General features: G+C 41.4%; 2 protein-coding genes and 1 non-coding gene across 3 annotated transcripts in view; 1 reads left to right on the top strand and 2 right to left on the bottom strand.

Annotated features, from left to right (window-relative positions):
- The window catches only part of BZW2 (basic leucine zipper and W2 domains 2), a 63,250-nt gene extending 53,294 nt beyond the window's left edge, over positions 1–9,956 (bottom strand). Inside the window, exon 1 of the mRNA XM_068972712.1 lies at positions 9,847–9,956. The gene's annotated coding sequence lies outside the window, so the exon portion shown is untranslated. The remainder of the gene's footprint in view (positions 1–9,846) is intronic.
- TRNAG-GCC (transfer RNA glycine (anticodon GCC)) lies at positions 5,388–5,460 on the bottom strand. The gene has a single exon. It is a non-coding gene; the product is annotated as a tRNA-Gly (tRNA).
- Positions 9,957–10,461: 505 nt separating the features above from the next.
- ANKMY2 (ankyrin repeat and MYND domain containing 2) overlaps positions 10,462–21,796 on the top strand; it is a 37,915-nt gene continuing 26,580 nt past the window's right edge. Inside the window, exons 1-2 of the mRNA XM_068973042.1 lie at positions 10,462–10,624; positions 19,105–19,169. Of these exons, the coding sequence (XP_068829143.1) occupies positions 10,558–10,624; positions 19,105–19,169 (132 nt within the window). The 5' untranslated portion in view covers positions 10,462–10,557. The remainder of the gene's footprint in view (positions 10,625–19,104; positions 19,170–21,796) is intronic.

Here is a 21,796-nt window from a genome sequence, read left to right as displayed (position 1 = left end):
GTGGGAGAATGTTGCTTTGGAGCAGTGGCTTAAAAAACATGGGAATGGACCTTCAGGAAGTTCAAACGTGGTAGTGGGCAGAAGTCCAAATATCTTCTCACTTGTGAGTTCTCCCAGGCCACTCCTGCCCCCATTCTCCCAAGAGGGAACCTGCCCAAGCCTGTTTAGCAGATGAAGCTTTATTCGAAGAGTTGCACACACACAAAAAGTTACACATGCCTATTTCACAATGAGGAGAGCATAAACTGGATATAAATATCCAATCTTAGCCTGGGACTTATGGGACACAGCACACTGATATGAGACTGCATTCCCAGGTACAATTTTAAAGGAGTGAATTATACAAACTCAAATTAAAAGGGGGAAGGAAGGCCAGAGCACAATTACAAACTCTCATGTATACTTTCTAAAAAGGCCTAAACATATAGAGAATAACTCCTTTGCATTCACTTATTAAACATACGCTGTGCTGCGCTAAGTCACTTCAGTCTTGTCCGACTGTTTGTAACCCTGTAGACTGGGGCCTGCTAGGCTCCTCTGTCCATGGGATTCTCCAGGCAAAAATACTGGAGTGGATTGCCATGCCCTCCTCCAGAGGATCTTCCAGATCCAGGGGTCAAACCCGAGTCTCTGACGTCTCCTGCACTGGCAGACGGATTCTTAACCACTAGCGGCACCCGGGAAGCCCTACCTGGTACTGGCAATAGGGATGCAGTGGGGACCAGACAAGATGCATAGATGAGATGCCTGGTGCTCACTTTCTAGCAGGTGGGGTTCTGAGCCAAGCACTGCACAAAATTAGCTGGCAGTGTGAGTTAAGAAGGAATGGTCTCCAGCATGTTAAAGTCCATCATGTGATGAATTTGAGTTGCAAGTTGTGTTTATTAATGCTTTAACAATTCGATGTGTGTTATTGCTGTTGTTTTTTACTTTTTAACTTACAATGGCTATCCATGAAGCTTGGAACACTTTGAAACCCGAAGAACTAAACCTAGACCCACTCTGATAAGCTTAAGACTCTGATAGACTCTGATAAGACTCTGAGATGTCATGCCACTTGTCTGAGGCCATGCATTCCATTCTAACCTTGTTGATAACAGCAGAGATCAAAGAGGAAAAATCAAACACAGAACAGCCGGGGCCAGAACCCATCAACTGTCTCCTCACAGTGCACTTCCTCCAAAGAACCAACCAAAGTTGTCGGGTAACAATTTACATGATCCTTGACGGCAGCTTTTTCATTATCTGCCTCATGGATTTTATGGGTTTAGAGTTAGAGAGAGTGAAGCATAAATATTAATTTTAATGTCTAGTTCAGCACTTGGATAAACTAAATTAGCATATGTTACCTCCAAAATGCCAAATAGTTCTCTGTGGCGTTCTGGTAAGGAAAAACACATTCATCTTCAGCAAGAAGATTTAACAGAAATCCTGACTCTTATGGACATGTAAACAGTAGGAAATTTATGGCTCCCTGGTTTCTGGTACTATGGGAGCCAGTGCCCAACTTGCTTCCTGCAGAGGCTCGACCCTCATGTAAACACCATCTTCACACTCCTCCACGCCGAGAAGTGGCATCCTTTCCTCTAGCCAGCAGCTTCCTCTGTGCCAGCGACACAGGCTTCTCCTTCCTGTTTACAATAACCCCTTTCTATTACCTTGTATACTGAGAAGAACGTATGTCCTGTTCTTTTTTTTCTTAGAAATGGTCACAAATCCAGGAAGCCATAGAGGTTGGTTTGAAAACCATTCAAGTCTTTTGAGTGACTATGAGAAAAAGGACGACAGTAGAATATTATAAAATCGCACACCTCACAGTGGCTTATGATAAAGTCTCCACAGTGCTAAGAGTTAATATTCATTACTGTTCCCCTTCTCCGCCCAGTGGTTGTCTTCAGATTTACTTAGAAGTCCTCAAAATAACAGTGCATCTAACAATTATTTTCTGAAAGTCCTCATCTAACATAAAAATAAGTTGGGTTATGAGAAGAGGAAACATAATTCTACATCTCTCACAAATTTGTTATTATTGTTTTCCTATTAATATATCATTTCTGTAATTAAGATAATTAAAGATAACAAAACAAAAAATACCAAGGCTACACCTGCAGTTAAAAAATCAGGCAAGAACAATGAAAGCACTCTCTTTTGGTGTTTGTCAAAAAAGAATGGGTCATTCGGTGAGTTATCTAAACCTTTTATTTTCAAAATAGTTTACAAATATGACTATCAGGACATTTTTTGGCACTCTTCACTCATCACATGCCAAATTTAGAACAGGTCAGTTCATTCTAGTTGGCATTTAACTGCCCAAAAGATACTAGCTGAAGAGACCCATGGCCCCAGCACATACATCAGAGTGAGCTAAGAATGAAAAATACTCTTGTGTACACTGCTGATAGTGGTAGATTTTATATTTCAAAAAATTTAGAAATTATTTTAAATTATCACAAGCTTTTTTCCCCAGTAGATATAAAGGAAAAAATGTTGTGGAAACTCCTAATGACAATCACAATCCCGCATTAAAGTGATTCACATTAATCTGATTATTAAATCCCTGAGTTGCATCTCTCAGGTCTAACTGTTTCAGTCATTATTCCGTTCATCAATAAAAGTAGAAAAAAAATCGGAACAATCCAATTGGCAAAAAAAATCAGAGAAGAAAATTCTTTAAAGGCACTGTATAGATAAAAACAGGTTCCAAGGATTATATTTCATTTGTAAAATAAATTTCATAAACAATTTCCTACTCATTTGATTGTCTAGCTGTTTTGGCTATTGATATTTTAGCTATTTTGGATAATTTTGAATCAGTTTGTATTTAAGGACACAATATCCTAATAAGTACATGATTTTTCTCTTCCATTGCTTCTTTTCATGTCCATTTCAACTTTCCTGTTACCAACAATTCTAACGATACTGCTTTATAATTTTCAGTTCAGTCGAAAACACGTGATGCCATAAACTACCTGAGAGCAAGAACAAACCTAGTGTGCTTTAAAATATAATCTACCACTTCTACGACGTAAAAATTTCTAGTTCCAAGATGGTCAGCCAGAAAATTACAGGCAATATTTATTTTATAAATATTCATGTTACAGTATATTATGGAGTTGTTTTCTTAGGGGTTGTCCTCCCTGGAATGTTTTCCATTTTCTGGCTCACCTGCCCAAATTCACCAATCCTTCCACACTCTGCTCACAATCTCATTTTCTCTGAGCCTCCCACGGAGCGCCACCCATTCTGGAATCTACACATGTGGACTGTGTTGCTCAGATTAGGCTCGGGAGAAGGCTGTTTGAAGGAGGAGCTGAGAAGGATTTGAGCGAAATGTGAGGCAGAAATGGGTGGAGGAGGGCACTCTGGGAGCAGGAAACCTCTGGGTGGATAGGGGAGTAACCACATTGTTCAAATTAAAGTTGAAAGGCTGGAGGGAGCCAGACAGCCACTTGAACAGGCAACGGACTCTAGTCATTGTTTCAGAGACTGGCAGGTCTCCTAGAGGACACTGGAAGCCTCTTGAGGACAAAGACCACATCTATCATTTGGGATTTGCTGAAAACAACAGATACACACCAAGAGATGTAATTCTAATAACTCTATCTCAGGATTATATATATATATATATATATATAAATATAAATAATGTTAATCCTGACATAGAGTTGTTAGAATTACATCTTTTATGAAAGTCTCTTTTGAAAAACAAATCTCTTCCAAAATGTAGGAAGAAGGGCTTATGTGAATACTAATTTCTATACAATTTTACTTTAAAATGACTTCTTATCTAGGCCTACAACTATGTTATTCATCTACTTCTCAACTGTAAAAACAGGGAGAATTGGCCCTAAAAATATTAATTAGTTTTTATATAACACTTTATAGTTCACAGGGCATCCTCAAGAATCCTCAAAGTCACCATGTAAGTTTGGTTACCATCCCTGTTTTATATATGAAGAAAGTGAAAGCAAGAGAGGTTGCCTTGGAAAAGCCACCTCATCACAGAGCCGTGGCTTTGCCACTCTGATTCTCAGGGCTGTGGCTGTGCTTGGGTGTCTCCCAGGGCTCATCCATAATCATTTCCCACCAGGTCAGAAGAGGCTACTTAATGGGACTGCTATACTCCACAATCAACAGACCAGGAAGAGATTTTACTCAGAGGCTGATGAATGTAGTTTTAAGGGCAGCTTCATCTGCTGGGTTGTTCTAACAACCCAGCAAAAGACAATCAAATAACGAGACATAAAAACACCGATTTTCTACCTTAAATGTATTTATGGGGAAGGCGAATACTACCTTTCCCTTCTGATGCAGAAACAGCTTTCTATTTTTAATTATTGCAATTGCTTTACTATACTCAGAGATAAAGAGGCAGCGGCCTAGAGTTTTAAATTCCACAGTGACCTAGCTAATATAAACACATGAGTTGAACTTGGAAGCACCCGCGTGTGTGCTTCACCATTACCTGGCAATGAGACTGGATTGGCTGCATTGCCTTAGATATTGTGAAGGCTTGGCTTTGAAGCTTAATTAAATATGCTTTAAAAACCCTTCCAAAAAAAAAAAAATCTGGAAGATTATAAATGATACCAAAATATTTCATATTGGCCTCTGGAAATATTAACATTTCATAAGTCCACAACATCATATGAGAAATGTAAACATCAGGACACACAAGTTATAAAGTTTTAAGAATTCAGAAAGCAGGTGTCAAAATGAGCCTTTAGTTAAGCAAACCCTGAGGAAGGGCATGGCAGGCACACCTGAGTGTGGTCCTCATTTCCTACTCTGAGAGATTTGTTCTAACTACACTGATGCTGCTCACAACATTACCAAAGTACTCCTTCTTTGGAAATGTCTTCTGACGTGGTTTATGAGACAGAGAAGGAAATCGGTCTCTCTACTTCATTCATATCTTGATTGTCTCAGTTAAACTAAATATATTTGCACCCCTTGTTCAGACTTGTCTGCAAAGTACTCTGTCAGAGTTCGAAAAGGATGAAGATTAACTGACAGCAGGATATTCATAAGCCTGTGACACAGCACTGAGAACGCCACCTACCCCTTCTTCATTCGGGGGAGAAGTTAAAATGTGACATGAACAGTTTATGGAAATGCATTGTTCACAAGACAACCTTTTGCACGTTTAGGTGTAACTGTTTTAACATTAAATGGATAACTGCATAAGCTAAACTCCAAGGACAGAGAAAGAATGTTTGTATCCATAGTGCTTTCTTTTTTAAAAAAAACTGAAACAACAATTTCTTAAGAAGCTGTAATACTTCCAAACCTTCCTTTTTATTTCTTTATTTTTTTAAATTTATTTGGCTGCACAGGATTTTACTTGCTACATGCAGGATGCCTTAATGGTGGCATGTGGGCTGTAGTTCCCTGACCAGGGATTAAACCTGGGTCCCCTGCATTGGCAGCACAGAGTCTTAACCACTGGACCACCGGGGAGTCCCAAACCTTCTTTTTTAAAACTTCATTACGGAAAAATCTCAAACATATCAAAAGCAGAGAGGATAACGAAGTCAGTGTACTCACTGCCCACCTTAAACTGTTAACAGCATTGGTGAGTTTTGTCTCATTAACATTCTTATTCAGTCCCTGCCCATCACTGTCACAAAATTAGATTAAAGCCAGTGTTAGATATCCTACCATTCCCACCTTAAATAATTCAGTACCCATGCCTAAAAGATAAGGGATATTTTAAAATATAACCATAATATTAGTTTCAGACCTAAAGGAAAATGAAATTCCTTAATATCATCAAATATCCAACTCAGTCAAGAAGTGTACCTAAGACAAGAAAGAGTCAAATGTCAAGGAAAACATTACCCACCAAAGTTACAACACTCAAAAATCAGCTATTCCCCTGCAATAAAAAACCAAACAGCATTCTCTTTTAAAGCACAGAGTTGGAAGTCAAAGGTTTCAAAGAGAATCCAGGCATGGTTTGCAAAATTTGTAGCACGTACATATGAACAATTTTTTTTTTCTTGGTTGATAGTATTCATCAGAATGTCAAGCAGCTTGAGACTGAAAACATTTAAAGACCTTCTGCCCTTGGTTACGACTGTGTGTGCTTAGTGCCACATCACCTCACATTGCCAGGAAGGATTAGTCAGGTAGGGAAATAAATCTACCTAAAATAACTTAGAGATCAAGCTGAATTCAACTCAGTATGCACTGAGCACACACTAGGTGCAAGACACTGGGTCACGGTCTTGAGAAGCAAAGGTAAACTAATCCTGGTTAATTTACAGTATAGAAGGAGAACGGATCAAACATATTAACAAACACTGAACTAGAAAGTCACGAAAAAGGTGCTGGCTTTAGGTTATTTTCATGCAGCTCCCGATGAAGAAGCAAAGATGTTAACTTAGGGGTGCGGGGAGGGATCAGGGCTAATAAGGAGATAGCAGAAAATCAGAGGATGTCAGCAATTGTACCAGCAACTCACGAGGGAAGACTGTCCTTATTGCCCTTGCTGATGGACAGGAATAAACATGTTTACTAGGGCCTGTATTCCCCTCCTGGATAGGGCAGAAGAAAGTTTCTTGAAAGTTGACACCTGATCAGATCTGGGAAGGAGAGAAACACTCAGTGAAGAGGAAAGGGAGGTCATTCCAAGAAGAGAGAAGAGCAGGAACAAAGGGGTAGAAGTTACTGGCACGTTAGGGAATCAGCAGTGAGGTGAGCTTAGAGCAGAGTTATGTGGGAAGGGCTGGCTGACTGGAAATGCTGGCTGGGACCAGAAGTCAGAGCCTCCCAGACCAGACGTGGACCTCTTGTCTGCGGCTCGCGGAGGGGAACTGGAAGTAGTTCTCCAGCCGAGACCAGAGCCTCTACTCTGCGGCCAGTGGAGGGCCACTGACAGGTTTTTAAGTGAATCAGTTCTGTCTTTACAAAGTATGTCTCATCCTTCAGTAGAGGATGAGTGCTGACTGTTTATTGGTGGCCTTGAATGAGCCAGATGGGAAGCAAGCTACTTAGGAATCCATTGCAATCGGCTGAGAGGTCCCAGGTATTAGGAGTAGGCAAAGGGCTGACAGGGACACATATAAGAATTTCAGACATTTCAGAATTTTTTTTTTTTTCACAGAAGAGGAAAGAAACCAAAGCATTATATAAATTCCATTACACTGTGTGCAACAGTGTGTTAGCACATTTTTCACTTGTTTTAAAAAAAGTGGAAATACACCTGCAAGTTATAAACACATACAATTTCTCAGTAAAGGTATGAGAAAAATAGACACTATGGGTTGTAGGACATGGAGAAAAACTGGGAAGAGGCTGGAGAGTTTTTTGTATCTTTGTCTCACTGAACCACATGAACATGTTACCTATCAGCTAAAGAATATATACTTTCCCCCTTACTTCCAGCCACATAGATAGAGAAAAACGCAAAGAGAAAAGGTTTTGGAGACAGATCTAGGTTCCAGTTTGGGCTGTGATACTTCCTAACTGTAGGGCTGTGGGCAAATTAACTTCTTTTTGTTTCTGTCCTCTTATTTTCAGAAACAGGGGTAATATTGGCTAATTTTGGGGTCATTACAACAATGATTAAACTAATCCTATACAAAGCTTCTGGTGGACTATCTGGTGCTGACTAAGTACCCAGTAAGCAGTAGCTATTTTATTACCAACAAAACTTCTTTGATGTGAACACATTCTTCATACAAAAAAAGTTCCTTGAACAAGTCTAAGTTATGTTCATTAGCCGATCCGATTCCTACATTCAATATTAACACTGTACAAAACAATGAATGTAACCCATATGGTAAACACTACCCATTACATTATCTAGAAATTTAAAATTAACATGTGACTTACATGCATTTCAAGGCAGATATTAGCTGCTTTATTTCTAGCTGCCTAGATTTACTGAATGAATGCAGTCACAGAGGACTAAGTATCAACAAGGCACCAGGAAAACAGGTAATAAGTTGCTATCCTTTAGAAACTGACAACCTCAGTGAGCCAAACAGGTGTGACCTTCAAGTAACCATGGCCCCAATTTGGCAGAAGACATGGAAATTCTGGCAATGAAGCACCCAATTCTGTAACATCCCTTCAGTTCAGTTCAGTCACTCAGTCGTGTCTGACTCTTTGCGACCCCATGAATCGCAGCACGCCAGGCCTCCCTGTCCATCACTAACTCCCAGAGTTTACTCAGACTCATGTCCATTGAGTCGGTGATGCCATCCAGACATCTCATCCTCTGTCGTCCCCTTCTCCTCCTGCCCCCAACCCCTCCCAGCATCAAAGTCTTTTCCAATGAGTCAACTCTACACATGAGGTGGCCAAAGTACTGGAGTTTCAGATTTATAGGATGTTAAATCACATGGTAAGGAAAGGTTACTCTGTAAGCATTTTCTTAGGTTTGTGGGTTGCTCCTTCATGAGACTGTGTTTTTAATCAGCTGTAACTGTGGCAATAGCAGCATTCTAAGTGTTACAAAAGATGGGTCACTCAAAAGCCCTACTACTTGTTTGAACAGTCACATCATTATTAAAGCATCCCTAAACAAAAGTTTCTTTGTTATACATTGAGTTGAATAATTTCAGACCATTTTCATGTGAGATGTTCTGGCTCAGATTTGCCCCAGCCTGCAGAGGTGAAGCCTTAGAAAAAAAACATCTGGGATTCAGGGGGGGAAAAAAAAAATTTTTTTTTAAAGACAGGAAATAAGGGTGAACATCTTCCAGGATTTCAGAAGTGTTAGTGAATGCTTCCAAGAAATGAAGGTGTAAGGCCAGAGGAAAATACATTTCACTTCATATATGGCACAAGAGGGGAGGAAGAGCGGTGGGGAGGGATGCTTAACAAAAAAAAAATCTACGTGATCATTCAAATTATTCTCTTGGAAGCAGAAGGGTCTTGGGAGAAACACTAATACTAGACTGTAGAGAAACCGTAAACACCAATTTCTAAACAGCTTTCACCAATGCTGTAAATATGTTATGGATAAGCACCCGGGAGGAATGACTGACTTCATATTAGCAAGCAAGTCTTGTGGCGGAGCCACAGGAGGGTGCACACTTGTATGTATCCCCTAGCTTCCCATAGTGAAACCTTGAGGTTACATATTACAGTTGAATGAAGGTTGGATTAAGAGGCTAATCTAATGCTATATATAGACAGCAACACCAATTTAATCTCCGCCCCTTCCCCCTCCCCTCCCTATTTCCATAAATCTCAAGATCTGAGTTACAAAGAGACTGGGAACTCAAGCAGAGTGAAGAGGTCCTTCCTCCCCCCTCCCCCTTGACTGTCTCCCCTAAATCAAGTATTAGTGCACGTGTAAATTGCTTCCAAACACCTTTTACAGGCACACAGCGCGATCAGATCCGGTTTTCTTCTACAGCTTCCACAGAGGCCGGAGGAGATGACAAGTGGGGGCGAGGGGTAGGTTGCCAGAAGAGACTTATTCTCACATGCTTTCACCTCGCTTGTAATGGGGAGCTCTCCTTTCCTCCCCACCCGTAGTTGAGAGCCTCAACCTTGGCTTCCTCCGGAGTTGCATCTGGCGGTGCCACGCACGAGACGCTGTGCACCCGCCACTTCCCACCGCGTGGCCAGCCCCTGCCCGCTCCTGGTCTCTCGGGGCGGCCAAACGTGGCGAGTGGTGGGTCTTTACTCTAGGGCACCGATACGCTGTATAAGCGATGGTAATGGGGTGGAGGGGAGGCTTCCCCACCGAGAGGCAGGAAGCAGCCCGAGCAGGCACATGCTTCCTCCCGGCCACCTTCGGCCGGAGGGGAAGCTCCAAGTCGGGCTTTGGCTCCGGTGGTCTAAGGCTTCCCGGCTCTCCCCTGCCCTACCTGGTTTGCTTCTCACCTGTCCGAGGAGGTAGCGGCGACGCGCGAGGCTGGGGGCTGCGGCGATCCCGGCAGCGGCGGTGGCAGAAGCGGCAGCGGTGGTGGCAGACAATGGAGGAGTGAAGGACAGACACATTGACATCCACACGGAGCTCGGCGCAGCCCCGCCTCCCACGCCGCCCCGCCTCCCAGCCCGCCCCCGGCCCGGGCCGCTCCACTTCCAGGGAAATAAAGGGGGGGGGTGTATAGCGAGAACTAGGGAGATGAATGCCCGAAGAAGAAATTTTTGAACACAGAAGTTCCACATAGAGAATTTAATTATTGTGTGTCCTTAAATATCTGAACCGGAAAGAGTGGCTTGGGGGAAACGTGCAAGAAGCATTTAATTACCCCCCAGTGATTTTCTCCATTTGGTTTTTCCTCCCCAGGCCCTTCCAATGGGACAGCCTCGCTGCTGCCTCCTGCAGCTCCTCCTCCCTGCCGGGCCAACGAGGCGCGGGGGGCGGGGACTACCGCTGGGCCTGCGGAGACCGCCCGCCCGGCTCGCCCGAGCTCGCCCGCTGCTCGCCAGCTCCTGGAAGGAGGAGAGGATTCGAATGCTTCCGCGGTTGGCTACTTAGTGTCCTAGTCGCAAGTTGCCTAACGTTGCGGCTGGCTTTCCTAATACAGAAACGTCGTTTCTTTTTAGTACTCCCGAAGACACAGAATAGCCGTCAAGCTGGCGGAAGCAATGGTTCACATAAAGAAAGGCGAGCTGACCCAGGAGGAAAAGGAGCTGCTGGAAGTCATCGGAAAAGGTGTGGCTGCTGGGCTGCGACGGGGGCTTTGCTTGCCTGGCTGGGGAGCGGAGGGAGGGGCGTGGCGGAGCCCGGGCGGCGCCCCAGGCCCGGCTGACCCCAGGTTGCGGTTTTACGAGGTTGACACCCTACCACCGGGAAACAGCGCTCCTGCCTTTGGTCTGGGACGAGTTGCGGGGGCGGAGAGGTGGGGAGGGAGAAGCGCAGCTGGGACGAGAGCGGAGGTTGCAGACTTTCGTCCTCTGAATCAGCTTTTAGAAGGTGGCACCTTTCCGGGCTCCACATCGGATAATAAAGAACCACCCGGGGGTGGGGCCTCAGAATGTGCATTCTTCAAAACTCCTCAGGTGAATTGACCACAGCCCACCTGGGCGATAGTGGCCGGAAAGTTTCCGGCTCTTACACCCGTGTCTACAGCGCCATTTCGACTTCCGGAGGCCGAATGATCCGGATCCATTGGCTGTCTCCGCCCCCTTTGGGGGGGGGGGGTGGAGAGAGCTCCTAAGAAGCAGGGTTCTTTATAAGGGCACAAAACGACATCTGTAACTTGCCGCATTGAGGCTTCTGCCTGCAAGGCCTCTCTGGCATCCTTCCAGAAGCCCCCGACCGCCGCAGAAACTCGCGCGAAAGCGCGAAGGGGTTGAGGAGGCGTCCACACCGCCTGGCGCTCTTTGGCAGGGCTGGGATCTTGTAATCGCGCTCTGCGCGCATTCTCTTCCGTTCTCCCTGCGCGAGTCCCCTTCCACCGCTCCTGGTACTAGGGAGGGAGACGCAGGCCCCGGGGACGAGCCAGAAGCCATGTGTCCCCTCAGTCCCCCAGCGGATATCCCAGAAGAGTTTACTGCTAAGTCCCGTTACCTGGCAGGTGCCAACAGCATGAATACGTTGCTTCTGTACTGTCGCCACGCGGGGATGGGGATGCGTGGGAACTGCGGGCGTTGTTCACGTGGCTGTTTTAAGCTCAAAATGAGCTTGCCCTCGATCGGGATCGGCAGAGAGGCTGGTCATAATAACATAAAAAGCTTCCCAATTTCCAGTCTTTCTTTCTAAGCAACATGGCTCAAATCTGGACCTACATAGAGAGAGGAAGGCAAACTTTATACTGACAAGGAAAGTCTGCTCGGAAAAGAGAGAAAAATCGGATTGGAACTCAATAGGTGGTGATGACCTGAGCCCACCCGATGTGACCTCAACAATTTTAAGTCAGTCACAGCTGTGTTTGTCATGATAAGTGTTCTTTGCCCAGAATTTGTGGGACTTGGAGTTAGTGCAGTGTGTTTGTTCAGCATGGTTCTCGCCGACCTATTTGGCATCCAGTCTTTCTGTTCTGCCTATCTCTGGTTAATTTCTCCGTGCTTTTTGGTGACTCTGGGATTAGGCTCCCCAACCATGTGAGTCTCAGCTCTGTGCCAGGTACAGTGCTGGGCAAAAAAGGAGACAAAGGATCAACTTACAATCCACCAGGGATGCAAATGCTGTTTTTAAGCAGTCCAGGGCTATCACCTTCTCTCCAAAGTGTAAACAAGAGAGCAGTTTTGTAAAGTGGGTCTCTGAAAGGCGTTGATGGTGTGTGTGTGTGTTGGAGGGAGGGCAGGGAAGGGGAAAGCTTGGATAAATTATTGGGTGTCTACTGGTTTTTATTTGTAAAGATTAAATGAAACAATTGATGGGAATTTAGCCTGGTTAACCCTGTGACTTTTTTTTTTAACTGGGCTCACATTGTTCAACAAATTACATAGACCCTCTTTCAGCTATTTATTTGGTGCAAGTTGATGAGAAAAGAAGAGAGATGGACTTAGTATGTGATACATTCTTGTCAAGTGAAGGTCAGTTGGACATCACCGTATTCTTAAAAGTAATGAGAAAACTGTAGCCAGCCTTTACTGACTATTATCATGGGTCTGGCATAATTCTTAGCACTTTACATGTATCCCTGCATTTAATCTTCATAAGGTAGGAATACAGACTTCTCCGTAGCTCAAAAGGTAAAGAATCTGCCTGCAATGCAGGAGACCAGGGTTCGATCCCTGGGTTGGGAACTTCTTTGGAGAAGGGGATGGCCCTCTAACCCAGTATTCTTGCCTGGAAAACTCCATGGACAGAGAAGCCTTCAGGCTACAGTCCATGGGGTCGCAAAGAGCTGGACACGACTGAGCAACTAAGACACACATAACACTTCACAACATTTTAAATGAGTTAGTATATGTAAAGTATTTAAGATACTGTGTTGGCTATGATTATGGTAAATGTGGCAGTCTCTATTTGATAGATAACAAACCAAGGAATTGAAAAGTTAAATAGCTTGCCCAATGTAACACAGGTAATAAGTGGCAAAGCAGAGAGATCACCTGGCCCACAGTTGTAGAAACATGCTGGACTTGAAAACAAACTAAAGAAAAAAATGAAAAAATGAAATCAACACCATAGCAGTCCATACCATATCTTACTCACTTTGAAAGGTAATTGCATTAAAATATTATCATCTGTCAAGTTAAATTAATTTTAATTGTAAGTGATTTTGTAGTTTTGTGTGCAAGTGGCTCAGGGGTGAAGAATCTGCCTGCCAAGCAGAAGACAGTGGATTTAATACCTGGGTTGGGAAGATCCCCTGGAGAAGGAAGAAGCAACCCACTCCAGTATTCTTGCCTGGGAAATCCCATGGACTGAGGAGCCTGGTGGGTTACAGTCCATGGGGTCCCAAAGAGTTGGACATGACTTAGTAACAACAATTTGTAAAATAATTGTTGGCTTATCGTCAAACAAAGGTCATAAACAGAGCTTATATTTGTACTCATAAGCATTTTTTTTTTTAAAGAAGTGAGTACAGTTCTGATATTTTCCCCCCTTTTTGTACATTTCTCGACTTTGAGAAGCACTGGATTAGTCAGTACTAGTCTGTGAAATTAACAATAAATTTCTAGCCAAGCGTGACCTGTCACCTTGGCCAGTCTGAAATAAGCTCAGCAAAGTTTTGAATGTCTCCATCCTGCTAATCACTGCCCTCCAGAAGTTAAGCAGATTGTACGGGGGACTTATAGCCCAGAGAATACCACATGTGGCACTGGGCACTTTAAGAGCAATTTCTCCTTTTGAGTGAATTCATATGCTAGCTACTGTACAGGCTGTTTGTCTGTTGGAATGCTGAGAAGAAGCTCCAGGTGAAACGGAGAAGCTGTTTCTCACATATCCATTTAAATTATAGTCACTGACAGTGTCCATTTCACAACATTTCAGAAGAGAAATGAAATCACTGAAGCACAGTTTAGTGGCTTATATTACTTGTAGATTGAGCCATTCTTCCAAGTTCTGATATCTTTTTCACTAAACACTAAGGAAGCACTGTTTCAAAATAAATGAAACCTCCTTTAAGAATATAAACCAGAAGGTCTTTCATTACTTATCTTGTTTAGTACTTGAAATCCCTGGAGTCAGTGTTGCTGATTTCACAAGAAAGTAATGTACTTTCTTTTCTTTTTCTCTTTTTCCATTATTTGTGTTAAAGGAGCTATGAAACAGGCTTGAACAATAAGGTTTATTCTACCGGTCTTACTGGAGTATAATTTAAGTATGATAAACGATGCATATTTAAAATGCACATTTTTTAAAAGAGAGTTTTGACATAAGTATACATCCACGAAGGCTTCACTGCAATCCACACAATGACCAGTTGCGTTACCCCAAAAGATTCTACATAACCTTTTGTAATCTGCCACTCCCTCCAACCCTGTCTCTAGGCAACCACTGATAGGTATCTGTCACTATTGGTTAAATTTATTTATTCTAGAATTTTATAAAAGTGGAATTATAAAATAAGTAGAGTAAATAATCCCCCCCTTTTTTTTTGCATGACTTTTTTCACTCAAAACTCATGATTTTGAGGTTCATCTGTACTGTACCAACAGTTTGTTTTTTATTTTCTTCTTTTATTCCCCGTGTATGGATATATCATTATGTGCTTTTCTGGTCACACTTAGGGACATTTCAGTTGTTTCCAATTTGGGACTGTTAAAAGATCCTGCTCTAAGGTCCTGTGGAGTTAATACGGTTATTTCTAGTGCCCCTGGTATATAGAAAGATTCAGTTCAGTTCAGTTCAGTCGCTCAGTTGTGTCTGACCCTTTGTGACCCCATGGACTGCAGCATGCCAGGCTTCCCTATCCATCACCAACTCCCAGAGCTTGCTCAAATTCATGTCCATTGCATTGGTGATGCCATCCAACCGTCTCATCCTCTGTCATCCCCTTCTCCTACTGCCTTCAATCTTTCCCAGCATCAGGGTCCTTTCTAGTGAGTCTGTTCTTTGCATCAGGTGGCCAAAGTATTGGAGTTTCAGCTTCAGCATGAGTCCTTCCAGTGAACATCCAGGACTGATCTCCTTTAGTATGGACTGGTTTGATTTCCTTGCAGTCCAAGGGACTCTCAAGAGTCTTCCTCAACACCACAGTTCAGAATTCTTCAGTGCTCAGCTTTCTTTATACTCCAGCTCTTACATCCATACATGACTACTGGAAAAACCATAGCTTTGACTAGACGGACCTTTGTTGACAAAGTAATGTCTCTGCTTTTTAGTATGCTGTATAGCTTGGTCATAGCTTTTCTTTTAAGGAGCAAGCATTTTTTAATTTCATGGCTGCAGTTACCATCTGCAGTGATTTTGGAGCCCCCCCAAATAAAGTCTTTCATCATTTCCATTGTTTCCCCATCTACTTGCCATGAAGTAATGGGACCAGATGCCACAATCTTAATTTTCTGAATGTTGAATTTTAAGTCAACTTTTTCACTCTCCTATTTCAATTTCATCAAGAGGCTCTTTATTTCTTCTTCGCTTTCTGCCATAAGGGTGATGTCATCTGTGTACCTGAGGTTATTGATATTTCTCCTGGCAATCTTGATTCCAGTTTGTGCTTCATCCAGCCCAGCATTTCACATGATGTACTCTGCATATAAGTTAAATAAGCAGAGTGACAATATACAGCCTTGACGTACTCCTTTCCCTATTTGGAACCAGTCTGTTCTTTGTCCAGTTCTAGGTGTTGCTTTTTGCCCTGTATACAGATTTCTTGGGAGGCAGGTGAGGTAGTCTGGTATTTCCATCTCTTTAAGAATTTTCCATGGTTTGTTGTGATCTCCACAGTCAAAGGCTTTGGCATAATCAATAACACAGAAGTAGATGTTTTTCTGGAACTCTCTTGCTTCTTTGATGATCCAACATATGTTGGCAATTTGAAAAAGATTCAGGTCTCCTAATAATCAATTATAGCATAGAGTTCAAAAACAAATTTAAATTCCAATACATAGAAACCGTTAACTATATGACTGGGCAGGTTTTACAACCTCTGTGGGCTTCCTTGTGTTCATTTACAAAACAGCTCTTTTAGATTCTTTTTTTTTTTTTTATGCAGTGATTCATAATCCTAACTTAAGGACATTTGGTTACAAAGTCTAAAAATAGATACGAGGAGAAGAATTTAGAAACTTTATACTTAAACAGAGTCAGTATTTCAAAATGCATATTGTAATTAAAAGTCTATTTAAAAATACATTTATAACTATGTATCTATGATTAAATCTGTATCCATGTATTATTTTAAAATCCAGACACTTTATTTTATACATGGTTTTACTTACACATAAATGTTATAGCAACTAACAAGCCAAATAGGTTTTTTAAATACTTAACTTTGGTATAGATTCCTCACAAAAAGACATTCCTTTTGGGAAGTGAAGTGAAAGTCGTTCAGTCATGTCTGACTCTTCCAGGCCAGAATACTGGAGTGGGTAGCCTTTCCCTTCTCCAGGGGATCTTCCCAACCCCGGGGTCTAACCCAGGTCTCCCACATGGCAGGTGGATTGTTTACCAGCTGAGCCACCAGGGAAGCCTAAAACTCACACGTACCCAGATCTTGTGAGTGTCTGATGGATTGCTGGGAACAGAAATGTCATGTTTGTTTCTCCCTTTTTGTTTGTTTTGGCTACCTCTTGTGCTCAGTGAGACCAGTAGTCCCAAACTAGAAATTAGGAGTGTCACAATAAATTTTATTATGCTGCTCTAAATACATATAACAGGAGCATCTAGTGTGCACTGAAGTTGTACTCTGCCCTACACCAAGACAAGCCCTTAGTCCTAAGAGCTGTATGGGATGGATGTTATTATTTCTGCTTCACCGATGGGAACACTGAGGGTTTTATAGGACTTGTTCATTTTTAGAGTGATGCTAAAAGGTCTCTGGTGTGGTGTCAGAGAGGGCAGTAACAGTGAGACTCTCATGCTTACCATAATCTCTTTTCTGCTAAAAGGCTGGCCCATCCAGGTAAGTTATCAATCCCACCCTAATGGTACAGGTTAGGTTGTGTTTTCTTCTCTGGAGTAATTTGGAGAAAGTCTCAACAAGGGAACCAAATCATTAAATATTATTTTCATCATTATAGGTCTGTTCATTGTTGTCTCCAGTGAAATGTCTCATTTCCTATCCCCCTTTTACTACCATATTTCTCCATCGTAAGAGTTTGTTAACTGAGATTTAACGCATTTCTTTCCCGAGGAAAGCAATTAATCTTTTAAACTTAATTGCAAAATATTGTTTGAGAGTCTCCTATATACACAGTGAGGAATGGCAAAAAAAAAAAAAAAAAAAAAATCCTTCTGTGTTAACCATGCGTTTCCCATTTCCATGCCGTTGTAGACTTGTACAGTTTCCCACTAATATCATTAAATTAGGAACACCAAATTAGAAATCATTGGAAGTTTCTCTTCTTAGGGGTATTGTGCTCATGTGTTTTCTAAAATCTGTTTTCACTCTCTGGATTCCCAAACTGTTTTAGAAAAATTTTCTAACCATGGTCCCTGCATTTCAAAAGACTAACTGGTATTCCATGGCATGTGAGTGAATGCCTCATCTTTTTTTTTTTTTTTAAATTGCCCTGTGACTGGACAGATTCAAAATGTGTTGTTAGCCCTTGGGCTCAACTTTTATAGAATTATCGGCCTGTTCCCTAACATGAGCCAAGTGTTTGTGATTGTAATTCCCATCTTCCCCCAACATACAGCAGGCTTCGGCATGATCACCATCCCGATAGTATTCTCCTTTTATTGCATAAGCATCTCTTGGTTGGATGAAAAGTAACTTCAGTTATTCCTCAGTGGACAGTGGGGTTAAACTGGAGCATCTTGTTCAAGTGAAATCGGGATGCTGGAGTTTGTTTGAATTCCTTTCCAAAGATGTTTGAGTCTCTGGTGAAAACCCATGGGTACAGATAAGCTTCTGTACAGAACGTGCTTGCATGATTGAAGCCTTTCCCCTCTCTCTCTGTAGCTGTAGCCATTCAACCAGTGATACCAACTGCCCCTCAGATGGACTGCAGGATCAGACAAACGAACTGTTGACAGAACAGCTGTCATAGTCCAGGGCCTTGCAGATCACTCACTTGACATTTCCCCAGCCGAGCTGTTGCAGCCTCAGTCTAGGAGACATTTCTGTATCTCCCCTCTGTTGGTGAGGAGCACTCAGATTATGTGCCTAAGATGCAGATCAGGTAGAAAGAAGCAGGCTAAACTCAATTCTGCTTTCCAGCTTTAACTCTGGAAGAAGTGCAGAGTTTAGCATATTCTTGAACTATAATTCTAAATTTAAAAAGAAGAAATAATTCCTCATTGAGAATGCTTCAGTTCTTCTATGTCCTTTCAGAAGAGAGGCTTAGCTCATCCTTTCTCCCTGAGAACGTGCAATTTCATTATCCTGTTCCCCTTCACAACTAGACATTTTTTGGCAGAACATGTGGTTGGCTTCTGCTAATGATGGTAATAGCAACATTTTCTCCTGAGACTGCTTGCTTCCGTCAGTATGTCTTATAGACGGCTGGAAAACCTGACAGTTGTGGCCCAATTACAGCTTATTTACACATTTGCAGAAACTGACCTTTAGTTTTCTATCAGATGACTTTCAGTATGAAAGTCTGAATCCTGGCCGTAATGGCACTTTTATATAGTACCAGGCTTTAAAGATAACGTTTACCTCAGCATTTCCAAACCAAGAATTCTATTACAAGCATGCCATCAATTCACAGGGCCTAGTGGTGACAAGGTATATAAATACTGACTGTATTTTGAACCCCAGTTATTACATTGACTGCAGTTTAAGCTTTAGATGGTGGGTTGGATTAGATGCCGTTTAAGATTTGTTTCAGTATTAAAAGTCTTAGGCCTTGTGGTTTTTGTATTACTGCCAAAAGGAAAATGCGGCCAATTTAATATACTCTGAGGCCAGTGGAAGTAAAAGCAAGATGGAACTATTTTAGTCTCTGTGAATCTGTTCTTGGGAATAATTACTTTGTGGAAGAAATACTGTGCGATCAATGTTTTATTTCTTAACAACCTAACCTGACTCATCTTAGTTTCACAGATAATCCTTTAAAGTTTGTTTCCTTGGTGTTAGATTCTTTTCTAAAGATAAATAAACTTTGCATTTTCTTTCTTTTTTTAAGGTACTATCCAAGAAGCTGGAACATTGTTAGGCAGCAAGAATGTTCGTGTCAACTGCTTGGATGAGGTAAAATTTTAAATGTTTAATAAGATGTTTTACTTCCTATGAGAATAGATAATGTATAAAATCTAATAATAAGAGTTGTTTTCTAGCATTTGTCCTCAAGTTATATTAAGCTTTAAAGCAAATATCAGCAAGACAGGTTGCAAAAGACAAATAGCATGTAATTAATGTTTAATTTTACTGGTAATCAAATAAGTGACAATTAAACCAAACTATATCATTTTTTATGAAGTATGGGAAACACTGGATTTATATATGCTAATAGATTAGGTATAAATTGACATCACATTCTGGAAAAAATTTTTAGAATATTTCTCGTTTTTAAACGTGCATACCTTCGATCCAGCAAGTCTCCTTCTAGGGAAGGTTAACTGAACCTAAACTCTACATTATTGAACAGTTGCTATCCAAAATAACTTTCTGAGATGATGGTAATTTCTCTTCCAAGCTGTCCAGAACGGCAGCCATTAGCCATGTGTGGCTAGTAGCTACACAATTATGCAGGGCAGTTCTAGTACTATAGACAGTTAACTGAATTTCTGTTTCTCATGCAGAAAAGGAAGTGTTTTGTTAACCCTTTACCCACACATGGATAGCAAAATTAATATCAAAGAAAATAAAGCTAAAGCAACAAACAAAAAAAAAAGCTGAAGACTCTTTGCTATAGATCATTAAGAATCCTCCAAGAACATGACAGCCTTAAGCCTTCACTAATAAGCCTTTAAGCTTTGAGGTTCATAATGAAAAAGATGGAAATCAAAGGAGAAATTTGTAAGACCACAAAAGCATCTTCTGGTTAAGTAGAAGTATTCAAGGGTTGGAAAATTGGATAACCTAAAAGCAGAAGGCAGTGGCACCCCATTCCAGTACTCTTGCCAGGAAAATCCCGTGGACAAAGAAGCCTGGTGGGCTGCAGTCCATGGGGTCGCTAAGAGTCGGACATGACTAAGTGACTTCCCTTTCACTTTTCACTTTCACGCATTGGAGAAGGAGATGGCAACCCACTCCAGTGTTCTTGCCTGGAGAATCCCAGGGACGGCGGAGCCTCGTAGGCTGCCGTCTATGGGGTCCCACAGAGTCGGACACAACTGAAGCCACTTAGCAGCAGCAGCAGCAAATCTCTGCACTATGTATAAAACAGAAATAGTACATCTCCATTTTACATGGAACACTGATAAAAATTTGCCCGTGAATGATAACTAATTTGTACAGGAAAATTTTAGCTAATTTTGAACAAGGTCATCAAATGTAATATAACACTGAAAATAAAAATTTGATTCAAATAATAAAACATATAACCTGAATGCTTGCTAAAATTCTGAATAATTCTTGGCTAAAGGAAGAAATAGAAGTAGAAATTACCTACTATTTACAGCTGAAAGCGCAATATTTATCAAAAGCTACTGTTGATCAAAAACTGGTGTCATGTGGCCAAAATCATATTCAGAGGAAATTTTGTAGCATTTATTATTTTACTTTAAATCTTTGTGGTGTTCTGAGGTTTCAGCTCATGAAATTAGATGAAAAATAGTATACTCAGAAAATATAGGAAATGAATTAAGAAAAATAAAATAGAAATAAAAAATTTAAAAAGTCATTAAACATAAGCAACAAAAGAAAAAACAAAAATGACAACCTTTGTACTTCAAACCACACCATCCAAAAAAGTAAAAAGAAAACCCACAGAATGGTTTTACAGATCCTATCTGGTAAGGGATTTGTAACTGAAATGTGTTAAGAACCCCTACAACTCAATAATAAAAATTACAAATCACCCGATTTAAAAATGGGCAAAGGATCTGAATAGACATTGCTTCAAAGAAAACATACAAATGGCCAATATGCACATGAAAAAAGGCTCAAAATTAGCTGCCAGGGGAATGCAAATCAAAACTGCAGTGAGAGGCTACTTTATACCCACTAGGATGGTGAAAATAAAAGAGATGATAGCAAGTATTGGTGAGGATGTAGAGAAACTGGAACCCTCATGCTTGGCTGGTGGGAATGTAAAATGGTGCAGCTGTTCTTTAAAATGGGTTGACAGTTCCTCAAATGGTTTAACATAAGAGTTACCATATGACACAGCAATCCTAGGTATATAACTAAGAAAAATAAAACATATGGCAATACAAAAACTTTGAACATGAATGTTTATAGCAGCATTATTCGTAACACCCAAAGCGCCAAAGATGGAAACAGTTCAAAACATCCGTCAACTGATAAGTGGATAAACACAGTATGGTATATCTATGCAATGGAGTATTACTCAGTTATAAAAAGGAAAGACATCCTGGTGCATGCTACAACATGGTGAATGTCAGGTAAAATTCTGCCAAGTAGAAGAACCCAATCAAACAAGACTGTGAATCTTATATGGTTCCATTTATAGGAGAATTCAGAAATGAGCAAGTCCAGAATACAGAAAGCAGATTCGTGGTTGACTGGGGCTGGGTGATGGGATTGGGTGGGGGCCAGTGGGAACGCCTGTCAGTGGGCATGGTGTTTCTTTTGGGTATGACAAAAGTGTTCTAAAATTGATTGTGGTGATAGTTGTACCACTCTGAAAATACTAAACATTATTTAACTGTAACATTAAATGGGTAAATCTTATGGCAATGAAACTGTTAACA

This window comes from Capricornis sumatraensis, chromosome 5, assembly GCF_032405125.1.
Source record: "Capricornis sumatraensis isolate serow.1 chromosome 5, serow.2, whole genome shotgun sequence".
Lineage (NCBI taxonomy): Eukaryota > Metazoa > Chordata > Mammalia > Artiodactyla > Bovidae > Capricornis > Capricornis sumatraensis.
Note: the sequence above shows the minus strand (reverse complement) of the source record. Positions and strands in the feature narration are given on the sequence as shown.